This window comes from Sus scrofa, chromosome 2 (genome assembly GCF_000003025.6).
Source record: "Sus scrofa isolate TJ Tabasco breed Duroc chromosome 2, Sscrofa11.1, whole genome shotgun sequence".
NCBI lineage: Eukaryota > Metazoa > Chordata > Mammalia > Artiodactyla > Suidae > Sus > Sus scrofa.
In genome coordinates, this window is record NC_010444.4 from 87609622 (window position 1) to 87633118 (window position 23497).

The window sequence follows — 23497 nt, forward strand, 5'->3', positions numbered from 1 at the left end:
CCCTCTGTGCTCCCTGGTAGGTGAGCTTCCTGGGAGTGGGGTCTGATCTGATGCACCAATGCCATCCTACTGCCATCAACTGCCCTTGTCCCAGACCCCAGTGCCTATCACAGTGTGGACTTGAACGATCCCAGCTACAAAATGCTGGCAACCTAAGGTTCATTTATTGTGAGTAAAGGAATAGTAAGTCCTGTCTACCTAGGAGAGGAGTAGCATGTTTTTGTTCATCCTCTCTGCTCTGTTCTGCAAGACTCCGGTTGTGAACAAGAGGCAGGTGCCTGCTTGCTGGTTTCACTGATGGCTCGCTGGCCAGTCTGTGCCCAGGTGCCCTGTTGAGACCCACGGAGAGGAAGGGAGGAGGGCTGGGGGTGGAGGAGAGGAGAGCTATGCCTCTTTGGGGCAACAATCCTGGGATCGTCTATACTTCATTAATGGGATTAAAATGGAGACTTCTAAAAAACAATGATGTTTCATTTGTCTACTGGAGTCTCCAGCGAAGGCTTGGCTGGGCCTGTGGGAACCTATCTGGGAAGAAGGCCAATTAATTACTCTCTTAAAGGGGTGTAAAAAAAAGGTGAGTGGTGGCTGTCTCTGGATGGGTGGCTTATTGATCAGTTAATTTTCTTTTTATATGTTTTCTGTATTTTCTAAAATTATGTGATAAGTATTGTCTCTATTGTCAGAAAAAGAAGTAAGGTTATTAAATGAAATATCTTAAACTCAGTGATTGGTTATTTGAATGAATACATTTGAAAAGGAAACTGTTGCTCCAGTTTCCTGATGGTCACACAGCCCTGACATCAGGCCCAGGGCTGCATGAGTCACGGCTCTCCTCCTCTGCTTGGTGCCACCTGGTGGGTGGCTCCCATGGCAACAAGGCAAAGGTGAAAGGAAGGTGGCAGGTACCTGGACGTCAGTCAAAGCTACCTGCTCTGCTGACTCCTAAGGCTGACACCACGGTGAGCAGGCTGGTCTTTCAATGACCTGAAAATGAACCAATCTACATAAGCAACAACTGTTCTCTACTTGGACAAAAAATAGATTTCCAAGTTTGAAGGGTGACTGGGAAGGATAATTATGACCTTGATACATTTACTGTTGGCTGAAATGTTCTGAAAAACTGTTGAGCTGGAAAGAACTTGGTACCATGGAACCCAATCACAAGCCTCCTAGGAGCAGAGGCCATGCCTTCAGTGTTGTTTGTGGCATTTTCTGGTCTCCACACCCCTCCCCCAGCACCCACACATGGGTGTGACTTCTTCCAGGAAACGTGGTCAGCAGAATCTCAGTTTTGGAAACCAAACTTGAGGTATTCACGTTTTGCAATGGCAAAAAACCTAAATTTGTGTTCTCAAAAGGATTCACAGGAAGGCTTCTTCAAATACTAGATTCCCCTGTAGCATTTAAAATGTTCTATATACACATGGAAACAACCTAAATGTCCATTGACAGATGAATGGATTAAGAAGATGTGGAATATATACACGGTGGAATACTACTCAGCCATAAAAAAGAACAAAACAATGCCATTTGCAGCAACATGGATAGAACTAGAGACTCTCATACTAAATGAAGTAAGTCAGAAAGAAAAAGGCAAATACCATATGATATCACATATCTGGAATCTAATATATGGCACAAATGAAACTTTCCACAGAAAAGAAACTCATGGACTTCAAGAACAGACTTGTTATTGCCAAGGGGGAGGGGGAGAGGGAGAGAGTGGGACAGATTGGGAATTTGGGGTTAATAGATGCAAACTATTGTCTTTGGAATGGATAAGCAATGAGATCCTGCTGTATAGCGCTGGAAACTATATCTAGTCACTTATGATGGAGCATGATGGAGGATAATGTGAGAAAAAGAGTGTATATATGTATGTATGTATGTTCTACTTTGCTGGACAGTAGAAAATTGACAGAACACTGTAAACCAACTATAATGGAAAAAATAAAAATCATTAAAAAAATAAAAAAAATTAAATGTTCTATTTACAAATGTTTGTGTGTTCCACGTATATTTTGGTAACATATGAGATAACTATGTAGTGCTCTTTTTGATCAAAGGGCAGGCAGTTTTTGTTTTAAAGTAGTTTTAAAAATTTTAGGTAAAACATATAGACAGTAAAGTGCATTAGTCATACATCTCAGGGCAGGTTATTTTTTGCTTTTTAGGGCCTCACCCATGGCATATGGAGGTTTCCAGGCTAGGGGTCCAATCAGAGCTACAGCTGCTGGCCTACACCACAGCCACAGCAACGCCAGATCTGAGCCTCGTCTATGACCTACACCACAGCTCACGGTAATGCCAGATCCTTGACCCACTGAGCGAGGCCAGGGATCAAACTTGCAACCTCATGGTTCCTAGTCAGATTCCTTTCTGCGGCATCATGACAGGAACTCCCTCTCAGTGCATTTTTACATATGGATACACCCATGTTCAGAACACTAGATCAGGACATAGAACATTTTCTGAACCCCAAAAGGTTTCAGCATCTACCCCTCCTCCCATCAGTATCCCTACCCCACAAAGAAGGCATCAAATTGACTTCTATCACCAAATTAGTTCTGTCTACATGGAAATACTAGCTATAAAATAAATATAAGTATAAATAAAATAAATATATAAAATAAAAGTGCAGCTACTTTGGTTAAGGTAGGTCGGAGGACCTGGGCCCTGCCTCTCCATTCCTCTGCTGATTTCTTTTTTTTCTTTTTTCTTTTTTGCTTTTTAGGGCCACACCTGTGGCATATGGAGGTTTCCAGACTAGGGGTCAAATCAGAGCTACAGCACCGGCCTACACCACAGTCATAGCAATGTAGAACCTAAGCCACGTCTGCAACCTACACCACAGCTCAGGGCAACACTGGGTCCTTAACCCACTGAGTGAGGCCAGGGATCCAACCCACAACCTCATGGTTCCTAGTTGGATTCCTTTCCGCAGCACCACAATGGGAACTCCCCTCTGCTGATTTTTACTTTTCTCCCCAATCCAAATTTCTCTGATACACTTTCTCCTCTTTCCTTCCTTCCTTCCTTCCTTCATTCCTTCCTTCCTTTTCTTTCTTTCCTCTTTCTTGGCCACCCCCATGGTGCGTGCAAGTTTTGGGCCAGGGATCGAATCTGAGCTGGAGCTGTGACCTCCACCACAGCTACAGCAATGCTGATCCTTAACCCACCACCCTGGGCTGAGAATTGAACCAGCACCTCCACAGAGACAAGCTGCATCATTAACCCACTTTACCAAAGTGGGAACTCCTGTGTATTTATCTATGTTGTGATTGATGATATATTTATATAACATAATATTTGCCATTTCAACCAATTTTAAGTGTAGAATTTAACAGCATTGTTTACATTCACAATATTGTGCAACCACCATCCCTATTTATTTCCAAAACTTGTATCGAATCAACCCAAAGGAACTCTACCTGTGGTGTATATTCCCCATTCTCACCTCCCCTGACTCCTCATAACCTCTAATCTACTTTCTGTCCCTATGAATTGGCCAGATATTTTGTAAGAGCAGAATCATATAATATTTCTCCCTTGTATGTCTGGCTTCTTTGACTTTGGATGAAGTTTTCAAGGTTCATCTATGTTATATCCTGTGTCAGAGCTTCATTCCTATATATATATATATGTATATATATATACATATATATATATATATATATTTTTTTTTGCCTTCAGTGGGGCATTTGGAAGTTCCTGGGCCAAGAAACTGGGCCTCAGCAGCATCCAGAGTCACTGCAGTGACAATGCCAGATCCTGAACCCCCTGTGCCACAGGAGAACACCCTTTATTCCTATTTATAGTTGAATAATATTCCATTGTGTGGAATACCATTTTTTTGTTTATCCATTTGTTGATGGTCACTTGGGTTATTTCTCTGATGTACTTTTCAAAAAGATATAAAATATTTCTTTCCTTTTTATTGATTTAAGTGATTTCATGCTTAGATAAATATTAGATATTTTTTAAATGGAAGGGGTGAAAACCAAGTAAGCCTTTTATAATTAAGAATGACAGGTTTTATAAATATTACCTCTGGTTATTAAAAAATTATATTAAACAAGAAAATCCTTTCATTTTTATTATTTTTTTTTTGGGGGGGGGTCCTTACTCATGGCATGCAGAAGTTCCTAGGCCAGAGATCAAATGTGAGCCATAGCAGTGAATGGCCACAGCAGTGATGATGCCAGATCCTTAACTTGTTGAGCCAGCAAGGAATTCCAAGACAATCCTTTTTAGAGCACTGAGTACAATACCTAGGATATTACAAGCATTTAAAAAATTAGTTTTGTTATCATACTTTAGAAAATGAATGTTGGTTTTTCTTTTAAAGGTTGAGCACAGTCTCAGGCTATTTTGAGCACAGTATTATTATTTCACATTCTTGCACTAGAGTTTGGTCAGTTGAGAGTCAATCAACAAACATTTATTGAATACCTACTATCTGCCAGGCATTGTTTTGGACACTAAGGATATAAGAAAGTCAGGGATTGTCTACTTCAACCCATCACTTGCCAGGAAAAAAAAACTGAGGCAGAAAGAAGGTTAAATGTTTCGTTTATGTTATGTTAATCTAACACTAAAGAGCAAAGTTGGATACTTCTTCAGCTCCCTGTTTTCAAAGAGCGGCTTTGGATGAATGCATGTGGACTTGACTGGGCAATCTTTTCCCCCGGAGGCTACGTTTGCCTTTTCTCCTCTGTTGTCTGTGGTGGTGGTGAATAGGTCCACAAGCCTAACACTTCTTTTGAAAAGATGGAGCCCAGTTCTCCTCCTCTAGGTAATGGGCTGGACTTAGTGACTCAAAAAGGACGCGAAGAAAGGTGGACGTGACAGTGCTTGATTTTGGAGACCAGGTCATAAAACGTACTGAGTGCAGCTTTCCTTTCTCTCTGGGTTACTTGCTCTGCTGAAAGTTTACCGTGAGAATCTGCAATAGTCCATGGAGAAGCCCACAGAGCAAAGAACCAAGGCTCCAACCAAGAGCCTTATGAGTGAGTCATCTTGGGAGTGGGTCCTCCATCCCCAGTCAAGCCTCCAGAGGACTGCAGCCCCGGTCGACTGCTCGACTACAATCAGGTCATGACAGACCCTGAGCCAGACAGACCCTAAGCTAAGCCATTCCTAGAGTCCTGCTTCTCATATAATGCATGACAATAAATCTTCACTGTTTTAAGCTGCTACATTTTGGCATGAGAAAACTCATACACCCCCTTATTACTACTTTATATTCAAGCCTCTCTTGATCCTCTTCCAATATCCTATATTATAGTTTGTATCTTTGAGGCAGCGAAAGACATCTTTTTTAGCTCTGATCTTTTTTGCTCTATTTATTTATGTAACAGCTTTATTGAGTTAGAGTTGACATATCATAAAATGGGCCGACACATTTTTGAAATTGTGGTTAAAAACGACATAAAATTTATCATTTTAACCATTTTAAAGTGTAAAAAATCAGAGGCATTAAGTACATCATGTTTACAACCATCCCCATTATCTATTTCCAGAACCTTTTCATTTCCCAAAGGAACACCCCCTACTCACAGCTGACACATTTCAAAAGATTACTTTTTTGCCCCCCTCCCCCAAGCTGGAGCAATCAAGTAGCAACAAAGAAAAAAACAAAACTGTTTTTTAAAGGTAAACAAATTCAGAAAGAAATACCGTTAATACTTCTAAAGACAACATACGACTCTGTTCATCTTCATTCATGTACAGAAGAAGAAAATATGAGACACGTTCTATTACGGATGAGAGAAAATCTCAAATAAATGTTTTGACCAAAAAAAATCTGTTCACCTTCACGTACAGAAGAAGAAAATCTAATGAGACACGTTCTATTATGGATAATAGAAAATCTCAAATAAATGTTTTGACCAAAAACAATCAGTCTTTAAAATCCCTTTTAATGCCACCGAGTGTGCAGAACACCCACGTTGTATGTGGCCGTCGAGGAACGAGAATTGGGAACAGCTGCTGGGAGGACAGCGGGGGAGCACAAAGGTGTCATGCAGTCATGGCCTCCAATCTTTACGGCACCTATAGCCCTGGTACCATATTAATGGCACCTACAGCCCTGCACCGTATTAATGGCATCTATAGCCCTGGGGTTAGAAGGATCCGAAAGGAACATCTAGTCTCAGTTAGTTCATGACACCCACCACAGGCTTGGGAGTGAGAGGTAATAGCATCCTGGCCAGCAGCATGCCCGCCCAGGCGTGGGGCACAGGTTGGGAAGAGGTGTCCTTAGTTCTAGCACCATTTCCTTCCAATCATCATATCATAATACGTTAGTCGTCACCAGAAACCATTGCTATGGAATTGAAGGGTGACTGTTCCAAGACCTATATCGTCTTACTTGGTGGTTTTAGTTTCTAGTATTCTCAGCAAAAGAAAACTGAGTTACTGGCAGAAGAGAAGCTTCAGCAGGCATATTTTTCTCCCCTCTTCTTCTGAGAGGGCCTTCCCGCTTCACTATGGCATGTCCTAGACTGCCCAGATATGCAGCCTGTGCCCCTCTGCCAGGAGGGCAGCTTGACAACAGAAAAGCCATGGTTGGAAGATGTTTCTATTCATCCTTGTATTCAGCTCACTGGGCTAGCACCTTCCACTGGTGTGAGACCTTCTCATTTACTCATTTGTTCATTCGTTCATTCATTCACTTATTTTTCAAAAAGAATGCCTTCTATGTACAAGGCACTGATCCAGGCCTTGAAGGAAAGCAGTAAATGAAACAGTGGAGCTAATGCAGAAAAGAGTACAGTTTGAGGACCTATTTCTCTGAGTCTGACACTCTGGAGCTGATCTGGACTGGCCCATGTTAGTAGGACATGGGTAGGGCTGAGAGAGAGCAGGCGGGTCAAACTGTACCTCCCCTTTCCCTAGCCTTAGACCCTCCAAATAAGCAGTAAAACCGAGAGAAGAAGGGCATGCGGTTGTGCCGTCTTCTGCATTTACCAAGCCTTAGTATCCTGGATGCCAGCCGCTTCCTTTGTCAAACTGGCCTCTTCCATCATCTCAGGATGGTATGAGCCTTTCCCAAGGTTCTGCCTCACTGCTGGAGGATAGCAGTGCAACTCAGTACACGACGAGACGTAACCACAACCATGAGAATCAACGCCATGCAACCAGAAAAAATGTCACTAACCAGACAGCAGCGACCCAAGCATCACCCCGCCAGCTAGTCCTCCCTGTGCCCACCATGAGCATGCCCACAGAGTCAGACGTGCCGCCCTCCTGGGGATGGGCTCTAGCTTCCGTGTTGGGGGCCCAAAAAAGGCAAGCCTCGGCACTGTTCCAAACACCAGAGATGCTCAAAGCGGAGAAGCAAAGCAGCCTTCCCAGGCTCGGGATGCCTGAGTCAGAAGACGGGATAGAAGGAGAACCACAAAGGGAGCTGGGAGGTCGCAGGCAGACCAGACCAGATGAGCAATGGCTGGGAAAGAGTGGGGGGTTAAAAGCACATCCCTTTATTGGCAACATCCACACCAGTGAGTAGGCATATCGCCAGGCCCATCTTAACCACGAAACAAGCCTTATGCTTCCTGACAGGGTGAGTGATGAGATGCGTGAGCGAGGGGTGAAGCAAGGCAGGTTATTTGCCTGGGATGCCTGAACACAATCTCTCACGACATGGAGGAGCGCTGGCCAACAGAACCATTAACAACTGTCTGCTCCTTTCATTTGTTACGAGAAATGTGAGTCACTCCCATAAAACCCGGCTATTGGCAGAGGGAAACCTAACATCTGACTTGTGAAGCAAAAAGAACCAGCTGCTCTGGCCTCCAGGACTCAATCGCTTCCTCCTTCCAGTCAAGTCCCCAGCTGTCCCACAGCCTAGGAAAAAGGGGACGAACCCAGTTGCCCTCTCCTTTAGACACATGCCACAGCCAACAGTGCAAGTGTTCACATTTTATCAGCTTCGCCAATGCCCTAGGGGTCGAAATCAGATACCTCAGTGTGGTTTAGGAGCGAGAGAAGTGGTCAGGGGGGACCCAGGTTGGGAGCATCAGTGAGACAAGAGTCACACCAGTAAAGCCCTGAAGTCCATCGTGTACCAGGAAGGCTTTCTAGCCGCCTCTCCCGCTCTCCCCACCCCCAAGGCTGCCTTGAAATCCTACATCCAAGGACCCCAAGCCCCAGTGGCCTTGGGGTCGCAGCGGGGGTCTTGTGCCGGGAAGTACACAGGCACAGAGTGCTTCTGGTAGAACTGCAGGCGGGTGAGGAGCAGCTGGACGATGTGGGGGTGGTCCCTCGACAGGTCATGCCTCTCCTCTGGGTCCCGCTCAAGGTCAAAGAGCCAGGTGGTCTTGGTCGGTGGGTCCGAGGAGGGTATCTCAGAAACATTGTATTGAGACGGTGGAGGAAACCAGTGGCCACAGCCTGGCAAAGAAATACAACAGTTTACTGGGGGAAAACCACTGCAGGCAGCTTCTCATTTCCAGGAAGACATCAGGGGAGACCAGGCTGAGCTGGGGGGTGGGAAGGGACGTGCGAAAGAGATGCCCTTGATGCCATGTCCAGATCTGTCTCAGACTCTGACCTCTGGTGCATTAACTAAACGTGTCTCGCTGTTTCACAACCAGGGTGTCCAGGAATGTGCATGTGAGTGTGTGTGTGGGGGGGGGGGGAGATAATTTTTAGTTGGTGCAATAACGCAAGGAGGGGGATCCTACTGCTCTTTAGGGGTCATGGGCCAGTGATGCTGAAATATCTTACAACACATGAGACAATCACAAACGACGAAGGGTTTGTGCAAATGCCAAGAATGCCCTGATGATCAACGCTGTTTGATTGCATCACGGTCTTAACCGTCATCCCACATATCATAAAAATATTTCAAAGATGTCACTCTTAGAGAATGTGCTCAGGGGAAGCAGCCTCCTCCCCTGGCAGGACCGTTGGTCACAGAGGTAGCTTCCAGAGTTTCTCATTGCTAGCTAGGCGTGCTGTGCTTGCCAGCCACGTGTATCTGAAACCTTTATTTTTCGTGATCCGCTGGAGCTGCATTTCTTCCTTTTACCCTCCCTGACCCCTGAAGTTCATTCTCAACTCTGGAAAATTCGGGACCAGATTACACTCCTCCCTCTCATTCAGCAGCCCCGGAGATCAGGTTTTTGTTCTTTTTTTTTTTTTTTTGGTCTTTTGAGGGCCCTACCCTCGGCATATGGAGGTTCCCAGGCTAGGGGTCTAATCGGAGCTGTAGCCCCCGGCCTACGACAGAGCCACAGCAACACAGGATCCGAGCCGCATCTGTGACCTACACCACAGTTCGCAGCAACGCTGGATCCTTAACCCTCTGAGCGAGGCCAGGGATCGAACTCGAAACCTCATGGTTCCTAGTCGGATTTGTTTCCACTGCGCCGTGACGGGAACTCCGGCAATTGTTCTTTGGTAAATTTTTCCCTGCTGTTCTGGTGGGAAAGGCTTAAGCCTTCTACCTGGGTAGCCCGTGAGGAGCTTCCAGTTCCTGTATCTAATTGCAGCATGGACAGATGTGTTGAAGGCTGAATGCTCTGGAAGAGAAAAATCATCCTTTGCCGGAGCTGTGCTGTTCCCAAGACCTGGGGAGAAATAGTTGGGAAGAATTAGATCACTGTTATTGGAAAGTGTGGTTATAAATCAGCATTTTATATCCCTCTCGTAGAACAGTAGCTTTTATTCAACACTGGAGCGTAAATGTGTATCTTGCCACAGAAAAGAATCTTCTGTTCAATACAAACAGAAAGCTACAGTTATATTAAACGTCAGTCATAAACCCCCACAAATATAAAGGAAATCCCAAGGAGACTAGAACCCTGATTCTTCCTTAAAACCACTACGTTCTGCCAACGTACAGCTGGCCATATGCACAAGTGCCTTCTGGGCCAGCACGCTGGGTTGTTTTTTTGGTTTGTTTTGTTTTTGCTGTTCAGGGATTGAATTAAATAAACATATTTTCTGTGTATACGTATACCTATGTAGCTAATATAACACATTATAAAATGTACATTTCAATGGCATCTGCCTCAAGCTATTAGAGCTTAAGTATACCATGATAAATCATACATATTTATTTTAACCACACTTACGAAATTATAAGTTAAGTGAACAATGCCCAGTTAACTATTCAGATAAGATAATTCTGGTATAGAAAACATTGCTTGGTATCATGGATTATATTAATTTATCACCTTGAGGTCATCTATTAATTGCTTATCTGGTTTTGGGGGAAGCAATTAATAACAGCTGCTCCCCCTTCCCCTCTTGAGGTTGGAACCAGAAAGACAGAGCTAAAAATTCTGCATTTGTTACTGAGAAGGTTGATTGGAGAGGACATAAATTCAGATTGGGTGCTAATTACTGACCCCTGACTTAGATGAAACCACTCATCACTGATCTTGCTGGAAAACCTCTGGGCTCCCTCAGAACATGCAGCCCAGAGCCAAACAGTGGGTTGATGTATATCCTGGGGACAGGCTGGCTCAGAAAGAAGACAGACAACAGGGTCTGATTTGAGCATGCTCAGTTCCCTCTTTCGAATAACTTTCTCCTTCCCCCGCTTCTGGGGAGGAGCAAATAGGGAGCAGGGAAGGAGACCTGAGTTCTCCTCTAGTTGAGGATACTTGCAGATCCCTGAAGGCAAGGTATGGAGGTCTCCAACTCACTCCTACCTGTGCATGTTTGAAAGCCTCAATGTAGGATCTAATTATATGATACTTAGTGTGCTTTAAATCCACACTTATGTGTTAACTTTTCAAAGAGTGGTCACAGCAATCACCTTGGGTGCAGTTCCAAAGGCTACCAGTCCAAGGACTAATAGCTCTGGGGTGTGATGTGTCTGTAACAGCCACCATCCGTCCAGCATCAACATCATGTGCCCCCCACAGCACCAGAGAGGGACTTTTGTGCTGCTTGTGTGTGTGTGCGTGCGCGCGCGAGCGGGAAGCATTGTTGTTGGTGGAAAATGCAGAGAGTCCCATTCTTTTGTCAGTCTTGTGGGAATGACCCCGGGGAGGCATACGGCAGACTGGGCCAATAAACATCAGTGATGTCAGACCTTCAGTCTTAACAATCAGTGCCAACAAATCTCTAGCACCAAAGAGGAAATCTTTGGGCTTCATGTTTCTGTTCGCTTGTGGTTATTCTGGCTCCAATACAAATGAATGCTTCTAGCGATTGAGGTGCACAAGAATGTCTATCATAGGAAGTACGTTCTTAATAGACAGACTATGGTAGAACTGTGAGCCCGCATGATCGACTCCTCTCAAGTTTGTATAAAGACCACATTTTGATGGCAAAGAATGTGAAATAAAACAAGTATGCTTTGGGAACATAAGCAAAGGAAGAAAATTTAGCTCCCTCAGCTATCCTGACATTTATATACATTTATTTTTAAAACAAACAGGAACATAAAATACCCAAACAATAAATAAGTCTACAACTAAATGATGAAAGATACTGTTACTGCAGCTTAATCTTTTTTTCCATTTTGAAAAATTAAACAAAGAGAAAAGTACAAAGACTAATATACCTAACACCCTGTGAACTGTCACCCAGAATGAACAAATGTTAACATTCTGTCGTATTTTTTTTTTTTAAGAAGAGAAATAGGACAATTAAGATGAAGTGACAGTCTCCTTTGTCCCCATCCTCAAACCTAGTCCCTTCATCCACTGCTCCAAAGGCTGCTGCTCCCATGACTTCAGTGTACAGTGTCTCCTTCAGCCATTTACAACAGAGGAACACAACTGCCAAGGAATAATATACAGTAGTTTTATACTTTAGAAATGTACATGTATGTGTTACATTACATACATTTTGCAACTTGCTTTTTCATCCACTACTGTATTTTTAGAGCTCTGTGAATATGTAAGTCCATATATATATATATATATATATATATATATATATATACACATTCCTCTTAACTATTTAATAGTTTCACTGTATACAAATACCACATTCTATACATAGAATTTATGGAATGTATTTCCCTTTCTTTTTTGGCTGCACCTGCAGCATGCAGAGTTCCTGGGCTAAGGATTGAACTCTTGTCACAACTGTAACCAGAGCACAGCAATGATAACGCTGGATCCTTAACCTGCTGAGCCACAAGGGAACTCCTACATATTTCCCTTTTTTTTTTTTTTTTGTCTTTCTGCCATTTCTTGGGCTGCTTCCGCGGCATATGGAGGTTCCCAGGCCAGGGGTCGAATCGGAGCTGTAGCCGCTGGCCTACGCCAGAGCCACAGCAACGCGGGATCTGAGCCATGTCTGCAACCTACACCACAGCTCACGGCAACGCCGGATCGTCAACCCACTGAGCAAGGGCAGGGATCGAACCCGCAATCTCATGGTTCCTAGTCGGATTCGTTAACCACTGCGCCACGACGGGAACTCCATATTTCCCTTTTGATGGCAATTTAGGTTACTTTACTTATTGATTGATTGGTTTCTTTTTGCTAGCACAGTTGGCCTTTGAACAACATGGGGTTGAACTGCACGGGTCCACTTACATGCAGATTTTTTTCAAGAGTAAATACTAGGAGCTCCTGTTGTGGTACAGTGGAAAAGAATCCCACTAGGAGCGATGAGGTTGCAGGTTCGATCCCTGGCTTCACCTAGTGGGATCTGGCATTGCTGTGAGCTGTGGTGTAGGTCTTGGACTTGACTCGGATCCTGTGTTGCTGTGGCTGTGGTGTAGGCCTGCAGCTGTAGCTCTGATTCAACCCCTAGCCTGGGAGCCTCCATAAGCTGCAGATGAGGCCCTAAAAAGAAAAAACAAAAAAAATTAAATACTATAGTATTACAAGATCCATTGTTAGTTAAATCCATGGATATGGAACTATGGATGCAGAGACATCATGGGTACAAGCACCAACTGTAAGTTGTATGCAGATTTCCAACTTCACAAGTGTAGATGGTTGGTGCCTCTAACTCCCACTTTATTCAAAGGTCAACGGCACAAGCTATCCTACGGTGGACACTGGTCTTCAAGACTGATCTCATTATTATTGACCTTTTGCATTTTCAATGTACATTTTAGGATCAGCTTGTCAAGTTTCACATACAAGTTGCTGGGATATTGATGAGGATGCTACTGACTCCAGGATCAATTTAAGGGTACTGGTGTCTTAAAATACTGAGACTTAAAATTCATGAGTATGGTGGATCTCAACATTTACTGAGATTTTTAATTTTTTCTCCTAATAATGTTTTATGACTTTCTGTGTAGAGATGCTTCACATCTTTTCTTAGGTTTATCCCTAGTTGATTGATGTTTTTGATACTATTCTAAATGCTATTTTAAGATATACTTCATATTCTGAAGGCTTGGTGCTGGTATATAAAAATACAGTTGACTATTTTACATATTGACTTTGTATCCAGGGACTTTGTCAAATTCATTTGTTAATCTAATCCTTTGTATTTCCTATATGTGACATCATCATCTATAAATAATGATACTTGTTTCTCCCTATATTATCTTTACATCTTTTAATTTTCTTACTTTATGACACGGAATAAAATCTACAGTATAATTCTGAATAAAAGTAGGAATAGTATGAATTTCTGTCTCATTCCTGATTTTAGAGGGAAAGCTTTTAATAATTCACTATGAAGTCAATATAAAATCTTAGTTGATATACTTTATAGATTAAATAAAATCCTTTCTAATTCCAATTTACTAAGAATTTCTATTTTATCATAATGGTTGTTAAATTTTATCATACACTTCTTTTGCTTAAGATAAGAATATCATATAATTATTCTTTTCTATCCTTGAATGTAATGAGTTCCGTTTACTGATTTTTAAATGCTAAACCAACCTTGCATTTATGGAGTAAATCCCTTTTAGTCATAATGTTTATCCCATTTTATATATTGCTGGATTTACGTTTTGTTTAAGATTGAGGATATTTGTCAGTAAATATTCACATTTTGTTTAAGATTTTTGCATCATGCTCAAGACAGAAACTGCTCTATAATTTTTCCATGTAATGTTCTTATCATGTTATTGAAATAAAGATATATACATCTTATAAAAAGGATTGGTAAGTGTTCCCTGAAGAGTTTGTGTAAAACGGATGTTACTTCTAAATATTCTGAAGAGTTCATTTGTGAAGCCATCTGGGCCTAGAGTTTTGTGGGGTTTTTTGGCTTTTTGGGGGGGCCACACAGTGGCATATGGAGGTTCCCAGGCTAGGGGTTGGATTGGAGCTGCAGCTGCTGGCCTACACCATAGACACAACAATGCCAGATCCAAGCCCTGTCTGAGACCTACACCACAGCTCACAGCAACGCCGGATCCTTAACCCACTGAGTTGAGGCCAGGGATCAAACCTGCAACCTCATGGTTCCTAGTGAGATTCACTTCCACTGTGACACGGCAGGAACTCCAGCCTAGTGTTTTCTTTGGGGGAAGGTTTTAAATTATTGATGTAATTTTTAACAGACATAGGACCATTTAGATCTTCTAATTCTCCTTTTGTCAGTTTTCATAACTTCTATTTTAATGGGAATTTGTCTAATTCATACAAATTTTTGGCTTCTTATTTTCTTTTTAAGGCCTATAACGTCTTTATTAATATATCTTTTTATTCCTGATATGAGCAATTTCAGCTTCTCACTTTTTTCTCTTGATAAATTTTGCTAAAGTCAACTGATTTTATTCATTTTTTAAAACAACAAGCTTTTAGACTCTCACTGTAGTATGTTTTTCTATTTCATTAATTTGTTTCTTATCGTTATTCTTTTATTTTCTCTATTTTCTTTGGACTTAATTTGCTGTTCTTTTTATAACTCCTTGAATAACTGATTTTCAGCATTTTTGATATATATATATATATGATATATATATATATATATATCAAAAGTATATTTCTGATATATATACTTAATACCATAAATTTTCATTCAAGCACTAATTCATTTTTATCATGCAAATTTTAAATAAGCATCTCATTTGGATTAAAGTATTCTCTAATTTCCATTGTGATTCCCTTTTTGACTCATGGATTATTTGCAAGTATTGCTTAATGTCCGAACATTTCAGAATTGCTTAGGTATCCTTTGGTTATTAATTTCTAGTTTAACCTCCTTATGATTAGAAAACATATTTATTGATTTTTAAAAATAAAACTCTTAATTTTAGAATCCTTTTAGATGGTAATATATTATTCAAATCTTTTGAAAGATGTTGATATTTGCTTTATGATCCAACACGTGGTCCATTGTGCAATGTTCTATTCTTGAAAAAAAAAGTACTTTCAATTTTTAAGACTATTGCAACTGCTTATATTATTAATTGCTTATAAATTTAGAAGCATTATAATTGTTAGTTGATCTTTTCATAATTTTGAAAAATGTCTTCATCCCTAATAACGTTTTCTGTCTTCAAGTCTACTTTGATGTACAGATATTGCAGCACTGGCTGTCAGTGTGTTGACAGTCTTTGCATAGTATATCCTTTTATCTATCATCATAGTATTAAGCTCATATGTAATAAAAAGAAGCATAAAAAAATGGGATGGTAGGCAAGATAATGAACCCCAAAGACATCCATGTCGTAAACATCCTGGAACCTGTGACTATGTCACCATATATAGCAAAAGAAATTTTGCAGAAAGGATTAAGTGTAAGGACCTTGAGGTGTGGAAATCACTCTAGATCATCTGGATGAGCCCAGTCTTACCGCATGAGTCCATAAAAGCAGGGACAGTGTTCTGAGTATTGTAAAAGGGAGATATGGCCACAGCAGAAGGTCAGAGAGATGCAACACTGCTACCTTTGCAGATGGAAAATGGGGACACAAGCTAAGGAAGGTGGACAGCCACTAGAAGATGGAAAAGGCAAGGGAATGGACTCCATATGGGAGCCTCCGGAAGGAACACAGTATTGCTGATACCTTGATCTTACTGAGCCTTCTGAGACCTGTGTTGGACTTCTGACCTATAGGACTGTAAGTTCATACATTTGTGTTATTTTAAGCCACCAAGTTAGCAGTAATTTGTTATAGCAGTGATAGAAAACGCACACACAGGGTCTCTCTTATTTGTAATCTTACAAATTAATTAGGAAGAAAGGATATGACATTCGAAATGGTAAAATGATGCAGAATATGATCAAAGTCAAACCGTAAATATTATAAAAGGTCACAGTAGGAAGAAGTTGATGAGGGCTGAAGCACAGAGGACTAAGGGAGGAAGTGAGATTTTAGGAAAAGACTTGAAGGATTCATCTCTGTTATCTATCACTCCATCCTCCTCTGATATAAAACAGTTTAGCGTATGGCCTAAGTCAGTTTCATCTCTATAACCCTGAAGCTTAGCCCAGTGCCTTGGCACATTAATAAGCCTTCAATGATACTTACTGAACACCAAATAACTAAAAATTGGGTGGAAAATGGAATTTTAGACTAAAGAATGAGAAAGGCAGTCCTGTGGAGTTCCTGTCATGGCTCAGTAGTAACGAATTTGACTAGTATCCATGGGGACATGGGTTTGATCCCTGGCCTCGCTCAGTGGGCTAAGGATCTGGGGTTGCTGTTGAGCTGTGGTGTAGGTTGCAGACACGGCTTGGATCCTGCGTTGTTGTGGCTGTGGGGTAGGCAAGCAGTTACAGCTCTGAATTAACCCCTCGCCTGGGAACTTCCTCATGCGGCAGGTGTGGCCTTAAAAAGACAAAAAAAAAAAAAAAAAAAAAAAAAAAAGAAAGAAAAAAGAAAGCAGTCCCAGCAACTTAGTGCACTTGAAGGACATTGATGTAACTGGTGGGGGTTTAGGTGAGATAGATGACTAGATGGGGATGTCAAGGGAGCATTAAATAATAGATTGAAAAACTGCCCCCTTTCCCTCTCATCAATAGGGAGACACTCGAGGAATATAAATATTTTTTTAAATTTAAAACTATTTTTTTCTAACAGCTTTATAAAGGTAACACTCACATCCGATTCACCCCTTTAGAGTGTAAGGGTGTTCAGCATTTTCATAGCGCTGTGCGATCATCACCCCGATAAACTTTAGAACAGTTTCTTAAAAGAAACCCTGTACCATCGGCGGTTGTTGGTACCTCATTTCATCCCATACCCTCTAGCCCTAGGTAACTACTCATCTACTTTCTACTTTTCTGGATTTACCTCTTCTGGCTATTTTCTGTCAATGAAATCATAAAAATGTAGCTTCTTTCACTCGGCATGCTTTCAAGAGTCATCCATGTTGTAACATGGAGCAGGACTTCATTCCTTTTTATGGCTAATATTCCATTATATAAATATACTGCATTTTACTTATCTATTCAGTGGTTGAAGGACATTTGGTATGTTTTCACTTTTTGGCTATTATGAACAATGCTGTAAAAATCGATGTACAAGTTTTTAAATAGAGGCATGTTTTCATTTGTCTTGGGTTTATACCAAGGAGTGGGATTTCTGGGTTATACGGTAACTCTATGTTTGATCTTTTGAGGAACTGAAGACTATTCCAAAGTGACTGAACCATGGTGTATTTCACTGGCAGTGTATGAGGGTTCCAATTTGTCCACAGACTTGTTGACACTTGTTATTGTCTGTTTGTTATTTTAGCCTCCTAGGGTTTGTAGTGTTATCTCATTATGGTTTGGATTTGCACCTCCCTGATGACTAATGAAGGTGAGCATCTTTTCACGTGTTTATTGTCATCAGTATATCCTCTTTGGGGAAATGTCCATTCAGGTCCTTTGCCTACTTTTAGTTGGATTATTTGTCTTTTTAAAAATTATTTAACTGTAAGAGTTCTTTATATATTCCACATACAGGTCCCTTATCAGATGCAACATTTTCTCCCATTCTGTAAGTTGTCTTTTCACTTTATTGATAGTGTGAAAGCACAAAAGTTTTTAATTTTGATGAATTACAATTTACTTAATTCCTATTGTACTGCTTATGCTTTGGAGTCATATCTAAGAAACTGTTATTTAGCAAATACTACAGATTCTCCCTTAAGGGTTAAGCAGTGTTGACGGGAATGGAGTTGGGAACCTGGATCTTCCCCCACTAACCCACTGTCCCATCTAAAGGCGACTCCCAAAGTGCTTCTGCACCCCTTCTGGCTCTGGAAAACTCAGTTCTCTACTGAAACCAGGGGTCCACCCCATTCTGGAAACTTGAACTCCTTTAGATAGACAGAGATTCCTCAGATAAGGAGTTCTATATGTTTACTATATATTGTGCAAGAGTGATTTCTTTCTTTTGTTCTATTTTTTTCCTTGTTGATCTTTTTTTAAAATATTGTATTGAAGTAGAGTTGATTCACAGTTTGTGTTAAGCTGATCTTCTTTACATCCCAAATCAATACAGACAACTAATCCATCTTATAACTGAGTATTTCTGTTTGACAAGAAAGCTTTGTTATCTCAGAAGTGGCTTTTGGCTCAGAAGGAAAAGAAAAGGATGTATGTGTTTTTGTGTTTCTCTGAACTCCCTCATTTCTGTCCAGAGGTTAGCAAATTCAGTGCCCTCTACTCATCCATTGAGCTGATGGATGGAATATTTAGCACTTGTGAATCATGGTCTGAAACCTTCTGCTCTCTTGACTTCTGTGATGTCCTGATGAGCTGGCTTTCATCCTCATATCATTTTCTTCTTCTCTGCCTCATTTGCCAGTAGTTTTCCTTTGGCACTCGTCCCTGTGCTTCTGCTTTCCTCTTGCTTCACTTTCTGGACAGAGAATCCATTTCGAGGGTTCAGTGATCACTGCATTGTGGATGGTGCTTGAGTGAATGTGTGCATTCAGTCTCTCACAGAGTCCAGTGTTTAGCTCCATGTATAGTGCATATCTCTCCCTTGAGTTCATATTAATGCTCCAAAGCCAATGTGCCTGACTCCAGAATCATATGATCACCACTGTTTCCTGTTCTAACATTTGGTTCGGGCAACCTCAACAATACTCTCTCAATCAGCAAACTCAAAACTTTGGGATTTTATTTTTAATTGTAACCTTTAGTCACCAAAAATCTAAGATTTTACCTTTAAAACTTCACTTAGATGTGTCTTTGCTCATCAGATCATGTCACAGAACTTAAGAATACAATATTCTCTTATCACATAGTTGCTAATCAATGTTTTATAAATCTGAATCTAGTCCAACTATGTCAGAAAAATTCCAAGAGTCATTAACATTCTAAGAAATCTCTGCTTCCTGTTTCTTGTCTCGACATCCTGTCCAATACATTCTCAATTTAATAATGAAAACACCAATTTTATAATTCAGTATCTCTTATGTGTATAGATACAAAAATCCTCAACAAAATAGTATCAAATGGAATTAGGCAACATATAAAGAAGATTATACACCATAACAAAGTGAGTTTATCCCAGGAATATAAGGTTAGTTTAACACCTAAAATCAATTAATCAATTAATGTAATACACCATATCAATACTCCAAACAAATAAAACAAAATAAATCTGGTCTCTGGTCTGGGCCTGGGGAGGACCTATTTGTTCCCCAATTGATGTTGCAGAGTTTGAAGAGGATTGTATGGGGTGGGGGTGGGGGGCCGTGAGAGTGGGGGTGGCTGGGAGGGGTGAGAAGAACTTACGGTGGAAACATTAATTTGTCACTTTGAGGATTTAGTCCCTTTCTGCCCCATTGAGTGGCCGGCCATTCATTTCCACCGAGCTCTGTTTGTTTTTGCTTTGTTGGTTTTACAATTTCGAAGATCAGTTTAAAATCTCGTTTTACCTCTAATGACCCATTTTATTCTTCCTGCTGTGTGATTCCATCCTTGTATTCTGATGACAATGCATATTTACTTAGGGCAAACTTACCTAGGCTAATGGAGAAAAACCTCAGCTTTTCCAGATATTTGGTTATCAAGGTGTCTTCTACAAGGGAATGTGGTCAAGTATATATATATTTATTTTTATTTTCTTACATTAAAGTATAGTTGATTTACAATGTTGTGCCCATTCTATCACGTGTATTTTTAATGAACAGGTTGGATTAAAGGTTTTTTTTTGATAGGCAAGAAGTAGATTTATTAAGATAAGGCCCTTGTGAGAGATCTGCGCCCTGCCCCAAGGATTAGGTGGGCTGCAGTTTTATGGGATTAAATTTAATTAGCAACAACTACCTTCAACTTTTGTGCTTTAAAGTCCTTGAGAGTAGCTGGTTTGTCAGTTACTTGAGTCCAATGAGTCTCTTAAAGTTTATCACATTGAAGTTTTATTTACACTAAATAGTTGATTGGCTGATCATTTCTCCAATCCAAGAAAAGCTCAAGGGACCCTAAACTCAAAGTGAAGTTCAAGTCACTAATGTCCTTATTGTGCAGTCAGTCTGAGCCCCAGATCACAGTGCATTTGGGCTACATGTGAAGGGACTCGGTGGGTGCACATGTGGCTCAAATCTCTAGTCTGCTCACAGTTTTACAAGTCCTGAAAAGATGGGCTTAGGCTATGGCTGCCTCTTATCTTGCTGTGAGGTAAGGACTTACATATCCAGCTGTAAATGTGCTCACTGTTGTCTTGAGTTTTATTTTGAACAATCTTTCTGGATCTAAAAACAGAAGTTTTTCTCTAATTGGGAGTTTCCTTGTGGCTCAGTGGTAAGGAACCCAACTAGTATCCAAGAGGATGTGGGTTCATTCTCTGACGTCACTCAGTGGGTTAAGGCTCCAGCGTTGCCGTGAGCTGTGGTGTAGGTTGCAGATGCGGCTTGGATCTGGTGTTGCTGTGGTCGAGGGGTAGGCCTTTGGCTACAGCTGTGATTCCACCCCCAGCCTGGAATTTACATATGACATGGGTGTGGCCCTAAAAAGACCAAAAAAAAAAAAAAAAAAAAAAAGTAGTTCCTGAAAAACACTGGCTAGAGCTCCCATACTCTGAGCTGCTGCTTCATTGACCCTCTCGGCTTAATTTTCAGAGATGAAAAAAAGCCTCTCAGAGCCAAAGGTATGGCCTGCGCAGCTCGAAAGCTGGGATTGACGGAGTTGTTAGGGTATATATTGGCAGCCTTCCCTATGCATTACTCTCTAGTCCTGAAAAGGACCTCAGAGCAACCACTGTGCATTTCAGTGGCCTTTATTTTTTTTCTTACTTATTATTATTACTTTTTTTTCTTAGGGCCGTACCTGTAGCATATGGAGGTTCCCAGGCTAGGGGTTGAATCAGAGCTACATCTGCCAGTCTACACCACAGCAACACCAGATCCAAGCCACATCTGCGACCTACACCACAGCTCATGGCAATGCTGGATCCTTAACCCACTGAGCAAGGCCAGGGATTGAACCTCCAACCTCATGGTTCCTAGTTGGACTCTTTTCTGCTGTGCCACGATGGAAACTTCTCAGTGGCCTTTAGAATAATCTCTTGCTATTATCTCATTAAGTCATTTAAGCACCATGAATTCCTGGGTGCAGGTATGTCAAATGAGGATCAAAAGAATGCCTACCTCCCACCTCCCATGCTGACGGTGAGGATGAAATGAGATCCTGTCAGTGGGGAGCGTTCTGTGCACCGGAAGTATAAAAATCCCAGGTACAAGTCTCTCCAATTCCCACAGCACTTGCCATAGGGTTGGGCACACAGACAAAACAGACTGACCTACTCAGAGAAATCCTTGCAAGTCGCACTTGTGACCTTCAGCTGCTAGCCATTCAAATCAAGGTGTGATCAACTACCCAGCCCTATAAAGACTGAGAGATCTGAATCAGCTGCCAAGGGAACAAAGTACTATGAAGACAATCGTAGGGAAAGGGGGTGGGGAAGTCGAGAGGTATCCGTCAAAGGCTACAGAGTTTGGGTAATGCAAGAGAAACAAGGCCTAGAGCGCTACTGTGCAGCAGGGGGCAGAGACTTAACAATACTGTATTGTGTACTTACACGTTTGCTTAGAGGGTATGTCTGAAGTGTCCTTATCCCTCACACACACACAATAATAGTAAATAAAGGGCAGGGGGAGGAAATGTTTGGAGGTAATAGATTTGTCTATGGCACAGATTGTGAGGGAGGCTGGTTTCACGGATGTATACTTACCTCAAAATTCATCAAGCTGTAAATATTAAATATGTACAGCTTTCTGTATGTCAATCGTACCTTCATAAAGTGGTTAAGAGTGAATAAATGAAGGAATGAAGAAAAGAAGGATGGAAGGAAGGAAAAAGAAAAAGGAAAGAAAGAGAAGAACCAAAGAAAGAAAGAAAAGAAGTCATTAAGTCATTTAAGACTTTAAAAAAAAGTGCAGGAAACAAAAAACTGTGGCAACACCACCTAATTCTATAAGCCAAACCAGATGATGTCTGGCCAAAGTCGTGAAACAGAACAGAGATTCCCAATTCTGGTTCTACATTGGGGTCACCTGACCCCATAGTCATCTTAGGATTCGACTCTGGCTCCCTGAGCCCAGCACAGCTCAGCCCTGGTCTCTGCCTGGCCCTCTCTGCCAACATAGGCTGCCCCACCTTCAATGACCTGAAAGCCCCGTCTTCAACAAGCAGCATCCATTATGCTTGCTGCGGTCTTGACATAGCTCTTCCCTCCAAACCAACTCTATGGAGCTGCCCGTCCACTGCTAAAAGCAGAGCTGTCCAACTTCCACCTGGTGTCTCTGTTAGCAGGCTCCGGGGGACACTTTGGGCTCCAGGGATCCCAGGGCAAAAGCCAGAGACCCAAAGTACTCTGCTGGATGCACCCACAGATGCTGAGAGCTAAAGGGCTGGGGGCCTGGGGAGCATGCTGGTACTGGGGCACATGGGGCTGGTTTGTGTGTGGGGGTTATAATGGCCACAGGCCTTTTAGCCTTCAGGGCCATCTCTGCTCCTCAAGGCTTGGGCGGCCCTGCTGGTGTCTTCCTGGAGAAAGATAATAGGGAGCCTGACCGCCATTCAACAGTCCTCACCAAACTCTTCTGCCCTTATTTCTGGACTTGAACCTGATTGCTCTAAGTCTCCTGTTACACCCACACTACTTACTTAGAATCCTGTCTCTCCCTGGAGAAATCCTTCCAACACGAAACAGGAGTGTCGGGGAATTCGTGCCAGACGTAAAGCTAATCAGAAAAAGGTGAGGAGGAATATTACAGATGTTACTGATTACCTACAAGGGAAAAATCAAAATACTCATAATTTTTATATACGCGCTCCACAGGACGTATTTCAAATGAATCTTGGTTTATGATTTTCGGTTTACAAAAGTCACTTTCTCTGACACCTACTCATTCAGTCCATATTTGATATTTTAAAAGTCCTAGTGAGAAGAGAGCTTTGATGTGGCTTGCTCAGCCTAGACAGAGTTCAAATGTTAATCATGGTTGAATTGTGCATAATAAGTATTCAGAGAATGTGTCTGTGTTGCAGGCAACTTCAGCAGTTGGTTAAGGTCTGACATCAACCAAGAGTGTCAACTGAGCAGTGGAAACCTAACCAACAGAAAGCCACCCATCAGGGAAACCTCCCCTCACGACTGTCCTGGCTAATGATGGAGTTTATATCTGTAACGGGTTGATGATCATACCTCGGTCCA

At 41.7% G+C, this 23497-nt stretch overlaps 1 protein-coding gene across 2 annotated transcripts in view; it reads right to left on the bottom strand.

Moving 5' to 3' along the window:
* ARSB (arylsulfatase B) overlaps positions 5317–23497 on the bottom strand; it is a 164616-nt gene continuing 146435 nt past the window's right edge. Inside the window, exons 7-8 of one of the 2 annotated variants that reach the window (XM_021084478.1) lie at positions 9456–9578; positions 5317–8397 (exon numbers count right to left, since the gene is read on the bottom strand). In XM_021084478.1, coding sequence (XP_020940137.1) covers positions 8132–8397; positions 9456–9578 — 389 coding nt within the window. In that variant the 3' untranslated portion in view covers positions 5317–8131. Of the gene's footprint in view, positions 8398–9455; positions 9579–22947; positions 23025–23497 lie in introns of those variants that run through there. The other variant, XM_021084479.1, reaches the window with a different exon arrangement.